This window comes from Ailuropoda melanoleuca, chromosome 3 (genome assembly GCF_002007445.2).
Source record: "Ailuropoda melanoleuca isolate Jingjing chromosome 3, ASM200744v2, whole genome shotgun sequence".
NCBI classification, from domain to species: Eukaryota; Metazoa; Chordata; class Mammalia; order Carnivora; family Ursidae; genus Ailuropoda; species Ailuropoda melanoleuca.
This window is the reverse complement of record NC_048220.1, coordinates 134,149,705-134,159,249: the sequence shown is the minus strand read 5'-3', so window position 1 is coordinate 134,159,249 and position 9,545 is coordinate 134,149,705. Positions and strand designations below refer to the sequence as shown.

Here is a 9,545-nt window from a genome sequence, read left to right as displayed (position 1 = left end):
CCTAGATCACAATAAAAAGGAACAAATGATGGATATACGCAACAGGGATGAATCTCCATACTTGATGCTGAGTAAACAAAGCCAGACACAAAAGACATCATAGTATGTGCTATCATTTATATGAAACTTCAGGGAAGACAAATCAAATCTATAGTGCTAGGAAGGAGATCGATCCCCGGAGGTGGGTACTGACAGGTAAGGGACTCAAAGAAATCTTTTGGAGTGATGGAGTGTTCTAGATCTTGGTTGCTCTACGGTACACGAGCACGTACATTTGGCTGAATGCTTGTGTGCATTTTATTGACAGTATACTGCAAAAAGGTAATCCCTTAAAACAAAAATAAATGGGTGTTTTCTGCTTTGGGTCCACCCTACTTTATGTCGTGCTTAAAAGTGGTGTTCCTGATTGCCTCTGAGAGGAAACCGGGTAGCCAGGGACAGGCGTGGGAAAGAGTTCTTCAAGCTGTTTACCCTTTTGTACTTTTAAACTTTTGAACTGTGAGGCGGTATTAGTGATTTCTTAAAAATAAGTAAAATTTAAAAACATGTTCTTTGTTGGTAAGATGAGAAAGACACAGCCCTAAGACGACTGGGCCGTTGCTCAATCTGTTTCAGGTTGTGGAAATCTTGCTTCTTGAGATGGGCACTATCTGTGGTCTGTGTTTTATCAAACTCATTGGAGCTGTGAGTGAATGCCATTTTTTTAGTATTATTTAGTACTCCAGCATTTTTCATAAAACATGTCATAGATAAGAACAAATACACACGGACACAGACACACAGAGTTGTAAAGTAATCAGAACGTGAACGTCATGTAACTACCACCTGAGCTAAAAAATAGACAACTGCCCACACCCCAGAACGTTCTATGTGCCTCTCTGTGGTCATACCTTCTCACTCCGCTCAGAGATAAACACTTCCTTGATTTTAGGGATAAAAATGTCTTTCTAGGGGCGCCCGGGTGGCTCAGTCGGTTAAGCGTCCAACTCTTGATTTCCACTAAGGTCATGATCTCAGGGTCTTGGGATCGAGGCCCATGTGGGGCTCTACACTGATCATGATGGAGCCTGTAGGATTCTCTCTCTCCCTCTGCCCCTCCCCCCACCTATCTCGCCCTCTCTAAAAAAAAAAAAAAAAAGAATTCCTTTCTAATCTATGTGTATAGCCCTAATCAATACTGTTTGATGTGTTCAAAAACTTAAAAAACTGGATCATTCTGCATATATTATATGCTTCTTTGGCCCAAAGTTATGTTTGTAAAATTCATCTACCTTTGCAAACTTCATTGTCGCCTACAGCTACAGTTTGTTTTCACTGTGATGTAGTATTTTACGGTAGGAACGCATGAATGCATGTCACAATTTACTTACCCATTAAAAGATTCATGGACATTTTGACTCTTTTTGTCCCCACTGCCTATAAGAAAAGTAAGTCCAAACACATGGTCTGACATTCAAGATGACCACACTGCCCCCCAAATAAGTGTCCAAAACACCTAGCCAGTCTCATCTCCCCACTTTTCTCTGCCAACCTTTACCTGATTGCACCTGTTCAGTATATTAGCCAAAATATTAAGAACCATGTCTTAGGGCTGGAATGCTGTTGACCTTATATTTATATTCAATCTACCCAAATCGTTCCTGTCCATCCGGATCTTGCTCAAGCACGATCACCTTAGAAAGACTATGTCACTACGCTGTCACTCCCCGCTCCATCAAATGAATGAGGCTTTCTCTGTTTCTTCCACCATACCTGCTCATGCGACCTTGTGTTATACCCATTTGTTATGACCGTGTCTCAGATTTTGTGTTTCTAATGCACAGCAGATAAAGGACACATAAAAAATGTTAGAGTTTTTGAACCCTGACTCAAAATCTTGAAAGCTACTGCTGGGATCAGGTACTAAATCATTCAAAAAAGGTTTAAAAAGTTAATTTCCACAAAAATGCAGTAACAACAATTAAAGAAAAACATCACCACTTTTGCTTAAGATTTGGGTTCCTCGGGGCGCCTGGGTGGCTCAGTCTTTGGGCGTCTGCCTTCGGCTCAGGGCGTGATCCCGGCATTCTGGGATCGAGCCCTGCATCAGGCTCCTCCACTTGGAGCCTGCTTCTTCCTCTCCCACTCCCCCTGCTTGTGTTCCCTCTCTCGCTGGCTGTCTCTCTGTCAAATAAATAAATAAAATCTTAAAAAAAAAAAAAGTAAACCTGATATATGAAGGAAGTGGGACTGCATGTTGCTTTAAAAAAAAAAAAAGATTTGGGTTCCTCATATTCCTAACATTGATTTTTTTTCTTATAAAAAAATACATAATTTTAGAGTCCCTGGGACACAGAATCCTAGAGCTTCACATAATTTAAGATCACTTGATAAGCACCCTATTTAAAGAAAATGATAACCTTGAAAATCATTTTAACTCCAAAAGCAAGAGAGGGGGAATAAAACACCAACATTTTAAAGAAATTAATAAATGGATCAGAAATTACAACTAATAAGTTTTTCAGAATTTTGAAAGTGGGACTCCTATCTTTCTGTCAAAGAAAATACATGCATGGAATGCAGATGCTACAAAGAGGGGAAGAAATAAAACAGATAAGCAGAAAGTTGTAACAGGACTGAATGCCTGGCCATTGTTTGCCTCTCCATCAGACTCATTAAAAAAATAAAATAAAATAATGGATGGGGGCACCCTGCTGGCTAAGTAGAGCATGTGACTCTTGATCTCAGGGTCATGAGTTCAAGCCCGACATATTGGGCACAGAGCTTACTTTATTTAGTTTTTTTTAAGATTTTATTTATTTGAGAGAGTGAGTGAGAGAATGAACACAGGAGCCGGGGCAGAGGGAGAGGGAGTGGGAGAGGGAGAAGCAGACTCCCCGCTGAGCAGGGAGCCCGACAACACGGGGTTCAATCCCAGGACCCTGGGATCATGACCTGAGCTGAAAACTGATGCTTAATCGACTGAGCCACCCAGGCACCCCACAGAGCGTACTTAAAAAAAATAAAAGAGTTTGAAAAAATGGATAGAAGACATCACTCCAAAATAATACCAAATATGCCTTCCAATTACTTTATGTAAAAATCATTCTCTTTAATGGATGTTATTAAAAATACATCATAGAAAAGGTGTTTGCAATTTACATTACAGAAATTAGGCCAAAGTTGTTAATATAAAAAGAGTTCCTATGAATCCATAGGAAAAAAAGCCCAATGGCACAACTAAAAACATGGACAAAGTTATTTATAAATAGATAATGCAAAAAGATAATAGCTCTTGAACATAAGAAAAAATGCCCAAACCCAGAGAAATGCAAATGAAAACCAAATTGGAATGCCATTTTTCACCTACCTGATATGCAAGATCAAAAAGTTTGGTAAAACACTGTTGACAAGGGTATAGAGAAACAGGAAGTCATACACATTGCTGGCTGGAGTATAAATTTGTAGAACTCCAAGGAAATTCTATAATGATATCCATCAAAATTACACATGCACAGGGGCACATGGGTGGCTCAGTCGGTTAAACATCCAACTCTTGATTTTAGCTCAGGTCATGATCTCGGGGTCTTGGGATTGAGATCAGGATGAAGCCTCCCCACTCAGTGGGGAGACTACTTGGGGATTCTCTTTTTCCCTCTCCCTCTGCCCCTCCCCCTGTTCACATACACACTCTCTCAAGTAAGTAAATAAATCTTTAAAAAAATTACACACACACATTCTCTTGAACCCAAAAGTTCCATTTCTGGGAATGTATTCTACAGAAATGCTTTCACATATGCAAAATAATGCACGTCCAAGACCATTAGCTAGAACACTGAAATAGCAGAAGTTTGGAAAATATCTTAGTCCATCAGGAGAAAGGTTAAATAATTTGTGACATCCTTAGGATGGAATTCCATGCAGTTGAAAAAGAACAAGGAAGTGATCGCCAAGACATACAAGAAGAGGACTAGCCCAAATAGTATCCCACAATTTGTGTAGAATATTGCCTGTTTTGTAAAATATGCAGAGTCTGTAATAATACAGAAGAAATGGTAACACTGGTTGCCTCTGGGAGAAAACCGTGTGGCCAGAGACAGGCATGGGAAAGAGATCTCCGAAATGTGTATCATTGTTTACCTTTAAACGTTTGAACTCCGAGGCTATTAACTGTTTTTTAAGTAAATAAATACAATTTGAAATTAAGAGAATTTTAAAAACATGTCCCTCGTTGGTAAAATGAGGGAAACACAGTACTAAGATTATTGGACTATGGCTCAATGTAGCACAATTTAATTGAGGGCTCACATAACTTCAGAACAGGATAAAAAAATTTGGAACAGACACCAGAAACACAGCTAAAATACCCAAGGTAAATTCACATTCAGCGACCCTGATAAGATACAACACACTTTAAGAGAAATCAAGACTAGCACAGATCAGCAGAAAAACGTTCAAGTTGCTCCAGGTAGCCTAGAAAATGGCAAGTTGTGTATGTTTTGTGTACTTTCTTACTTCCTAACTTTAAGGTTAAGAAGCCTATGTCTTGTAACAAGGGATCCCTGCTGAACCCCTGCTTATTCTGCACCGTGCTGAGCATGCTTATTATGAGGGCACAGTTGCAAACAAAGAAGGATTTTCTCCACCCTCCGTCAGACTCGTAACAGATGACAGGGCACGTCCTTCAATGAAGGAGCCACTTTCCCTGCCCTTACTGGTGAAGGGCGCTTTTTGGAGAGACAAACCTGTTGATCAGGGGCTTTTCAGAGAACAGCTCTCCTGTAGAGTCTATCTTGTACTTCACCTTAACGTATGACTGTTTCCCACACTGTGCACACACCTGGGGGGGGGGCAGCGGAGCGATGTATATAATCCACCTGTTTGCCTCCTGTTTTCTCATCAGGGAGTAAAGACCGTAAACCCAACCCTCCAGGGAATGGAAAAACAAATCATTCAGTGCCCATCTCAGGTGGCTGATGAAGGCGGTGCAGTCTCGAGCATGTACCTAAGCTGGTCCAGACGCCTGCTCGGGGTGCAAGTACAAGCACGTTTGCACTGGCATGATTTGGGCAAGCAGGTCAAGACCTGTGAGTTTTCGAAAGCAAAAGCCAAAGTTTCCAAGCACGCTAGGCACACCTGTAAGTACAGGTGCAAGCGGGTCAGCCGACCACCCCTCCATGCCAGGCTGGATACACACACGGAGGATGGCAACTGTTTACTGGGAAGTGCTTCTGGAGGAAAGTTGAAGTGTGTGTCTACCTGTTCGGGAAAGGTGGCCCAGAAAGTGGGGCAAGGCTGACACTTCCTCCGAGGGGTTCAGGGTGCACCCCCCACAACGGGCCCGGGGCGCGCCCTCCGCCCGCTCCTGGGCGCCCCAAGGTCACCTGCCCTCCTGGGCGTCCCCACCCTCCCCGAGCTCTCACCAGAATAGTAGGTTGGCCGCGACGAAGCCGAGCAGGCTGCGCAGCGGCCTCTTCCAGCTCAGGAGCTCTTCCGCGCGGCAGCCCAGCCACAGCACGGGCTCCCCCAGAAGCCAGGTCACGGCGGCGGCCACCCCGCCGGCGGCCTCCTCCACCTGCCGCCCCGCGCCGGCAGCCACCGGCCCTTCCTCCTGCGCTTCCTCCCCCTGCTCCTCGGGGGGAGCCCGGGGCGGCGGCGGCGGCGACTGCAGCGTCTGCTCCCCGACCGCCGGAGCCGGGCATCCCTCGGCGGCGTGCTCCGGAGGCGCCGGGCTCGCCATCTTCAGCGGCGCTTGCAAGCGGGGACGGACACGCGCGCGGCGCGCCTGGGTGTCGGCGCTGGGCAGGGGCGGGGCGCTGGGCGCCGAGGGGCTGGGCGGCGTCCCGGGGAGCGCGCGCCCCCTCGATGGCCTGGCCCGGGACCCGGCCAAATCAACCGCACGTCTTCACCTTCTGGGGCCGGGGACCCCGCTCGCCCATCCGCCAGCCCCGGAGGGCGTTACGGGACGCCCCTCCCGCTGGCAGCGGATTTCAGCCCCGCGCCCGGACGGGGGCCGCCTGTCCCACCACAGCGGAGGTCTTTCGTCCTCTGGGAGTAACGTGATGCTAGAAATGCTGCAGTGAGAAACGAAGGAAAAACAAAACAAAACACAACACGTTTGGGCCCAAAACACAACACGTCAGGCCGCAGCGACGGGGGAGGGCGCTTCCCCTCGCCGACCTGCGGGCAGAGTCAGCTGGCTCCAGAACGCTCGCTGATCTGGGGGAGGTGCAGGTGAGCGGGCGCCGAGGCGTCAGATCCCTGCGCAGACCCGACGCTTTGCGCGTGGCAAATAAGGTCTGGCAAGCCTTGACCGCGGTTACTTCTGAGTCACTCTGGTCTCCGTGTCACGACGGCCATCAGGACATGGGTAAGACGTTCGTGAGGGGGTGATAGGGAATCCTGAGACCGCCTACACCGGGCCTCACGGACCCTGGTATTTCTGGGTGAGAGTAAGGGGGGAGGGAAGAAGGGTAATTGCTATGCTCACTTTTCACTATTTGCATTTTAAAAAACCGTTCTAGTCTTTGATCCCCCCGTTCTTAACTTTTCTCTGGAATAAAGTGCCCCCGCCCCCACCCCGAGCGTTCTATCTGCAAGGAATTAGGGCTTCTTATATCCTCTTGGATTTCATCCTGGCAACCAGCCCGCTTTCACAAGATGGATGGGGCTCATTCCCAGAACAATTAAGCCTGTTGTTTCAAGGGAACCTCTGGGGAATGCTCCACTGCTCACCTGGGTGGTCATTATATGTTTATACCTCTGTATACATATGTGAACATTCAGTGATGTGTACATTGCAGATGTGTGCATCTCAAGAGGATATAGTCCTAGAGTTCCCTCGAGGCTTTCTTGAACACCTACTACGTGCCCAAATGCTCTGCTAAGCTCAGTGAACGTGGCTTCCACCCACGGGAAGCTCACAGGCCGAGGAGGGGCTAATTACGACGTGATAACCGCTTCATGGAAATAATTGCTCTGTGCTAAGAGTCTTAACTTAAATCACCCAAATCAGGGAAAGAGTGGAAGAGTCGGGTTTCAGGAGGCTTTTTGTAATAATGGCATCTGGCCTGAATTTTGAGGAGGAGGGAAGTAAAGTGGTGGTTGGAGGAGGGGCGATAATTTGTTGGGAGATCAACATGAGAGAAGGTGTGGAGTTACACACGGGCGTGCGCAGTTCCTTGTGTGTATTGGCAGCAGACCGCCAAGGCCCTGAATGATCCACTGGCGGTAGAAAGCGCGGGGGTTTTCCTGAAGCCAGTGCAGGGTCTCTGGCGTGTCCCACGTGCCACCGAGGAGACTCTGACCACCAGATAGAAAGTGAAGAGGGAGGCAATGAAAACAATTCAGGTATTTTTTCCCCAAAATAAAAACTCTGTTTTCCCTGGTGTTGGTTCCCTCCCTTACCGCTACCGCAGAAGCTTCTGAAAGGTAAAAGGCACTTTACTGTGGCATCTGGCCTTTGTTTAGGATTGGACACAGCCCCCAGGGGTACGATATTCTACCATTTTCACTAGACTCTGCAGCTGAAGGGGAGAATGCAGGGCAGAGGAGATGAGGAACCAGGTCATCCCGTAGTCCAAACCAGTGTGCATGTGCTTCTAGAAATATGTTCCCAAGATTCTTCATGTTCCTCTCTCCCCCTGGATTCTAATTATTGTCATCAGGGTCTATGGAAGTAGTAAAAAGTGTGGACAAGAAGACCCATAAAAGCTAAATTTCAGTTGCTACGTGTGGTTCGCAACACTTTTTATCTCTATTTATGAGAGATTATCTCTTTTATCCCTATCCATAGCTATGTGAGTCCACTCACCTTTCTCTTCCAAAAGTAGCTAGTAAGCTTGTAATAGGAGAGAAAAGTGATGGATAATTAAATCTCACTCCAGAAGGCCACATAGACAACATCAAGGTAAGCCTTAGAATGAGATGGAAATGCCCCAATAGTGCTTTTATTTTCCTTTAATAGGTTTTTTATTAGATTCCTCCAGTAGGCCTGTGACTCCCACATGAAAGGAGCCACGCACACATGTTGTATTGTTTATTAATCCCGCACATAGATGTTTTTGTGCTGATAATTTTATTGAAGCAATTTTACCTTCCTGTTCTCACCATATCCTGCTTATTCCTAATTTTCCCTCATTTCCTTGTCACTGAGCCAAGAGAACCAGATAGCTCACTCTAAGCCCAGATAAACAGGAACATCACACCACAACAGCAACACGCAGGAAATGGAAAAGAAGATCAGACTCGGTTTCCAAGGCCTAGCTCATAGAAGGAATTGGTTATTTCTGCTTTCGGTTGACTGTTGTGCTTGTAAGAATTGGAATGTCCAAACTAGAATAGTCTCCATTTGTGTTTATCAGAGGTGAACAACCTCTCACCAAGATGGTGGCCATCCATAGACCAGTTGGGGCACCCAGTTTAGGGATCACTGCCTGATATTGCACAAAAGAGGTTTTTAAGGCTTCAGAATGGTTAAAGAGAACTGGGTCATACGACAAGAGTATATCCTGAAAAGATACTATTCATTTATTCCACGCACACGCTCACACACTTAATCAAGGATGACTGCAAAACATTAACTTCTAACCCCTTCCCACTGGGCTAGCAGTCACCCCCAAATCTGGAGACTAGCCACTGCTCTGGTCCTGTGTTGGAGAAGATCATTGAGAGGTCGTGACTGCCGGTCGACCCACAAGAGGGACCTGGGCAACTAAAGGCTCCTCACCCCCTCCCCTGTTCTTGGAATGTCAGTTTTGTGCGCCAGTGTTCCTACAATGGGAGCCGTTTCAAGGATGCTGTCTTGAGAGTAAAGTGTTGTTGCTTATCGCCTCTGTATCAACTTTTAAGATTCTGGCCGGCAGGGGTGGAGATCTTGCCTGAGACATGCCTCGTGTGTAAGTTCCCTTGCTTATTCAGCCTGCCACCTACCACTCTGGAGTGTCCTGCCTTCTCCTCCAGTCTCTCCTTGCCCTCCCTGCGTGGTGGGGGTGGGGGAGGGGTGTTCACCTTTCACCTGGGAAGCTGTCCGAGTTGTGAACTACCACCCTGCTCTGCAACCTCTCCTTGTTTTCCCTCCCCCATTATGGTCCTGGTTGTATCTCACTGCCGTTTTGTAGCATTCATTCTTTATTTCTTCATTTATTGATCATTAAACATTCGGTAAAGGCTGATTGTGGGCTTACGGTAAGACAGACAAGGCTGTTTATTTCCCGCCTGGCGCTAGGGTATGGCAAGGGAACCTGAAGAAGGTGATCAGGTGAAGGGAATGGGGAGTGGGGTGAGCCATGGTTGCTCCAAAGGGCCCCTCCCGCGTGCTGCCAAGGAGTCTGAGCTTTGTGGTCACTGGCGAGCTTGCAGCAGGAGGGTGAAGTGGCTTGCTTTGTGTTTTAGAAGGGTAGCTTTGCACAGCAGTTTAAATAGAGCCTGGCAGAGCCACAGGAAGAAACTTCTTTCTCCTCATGAACTAAGGTGAGGAGCAGAGGAGGAGCGGAGGGGGTTCATCAGTGTCAGGGTGCCGGCTACAGGGGTCTGTAGCTCGGAGAGCAGCAGGGGTCCTGGCCAAG

General features: G+C 46.8%; 1 protein-coding gene across 2 annotated transcripts in view; it reads right to left on the bottom strand.

Annotated features, from left to right (window-relative positions):
- RETREG1 (reticulophagy regulator 1) overlaps positions 1 to 5,786 on the bottom strand; it is a 137,265-nt gene extending 131,479 nt beyond the window's left edge. For both annotated transcript variants that reach the window (XM_034657075.1, XM_011231441.3), the window contains exon 1: positions 5,403 to 5,786. In XM_034657075.1, coding sequence (XP_034512966.1) covers positions 5,403 to 5,719 — 317 coding nt within the window. In that variant the 5' untranslated portion in view covers positions 5,720 to 5,786. The remainder of the gene's footprint in view (positions 1 to 5,402) is intronic.
- Positions 5,787 to 9,545: the final 3,759 nt, after the last annotated feature.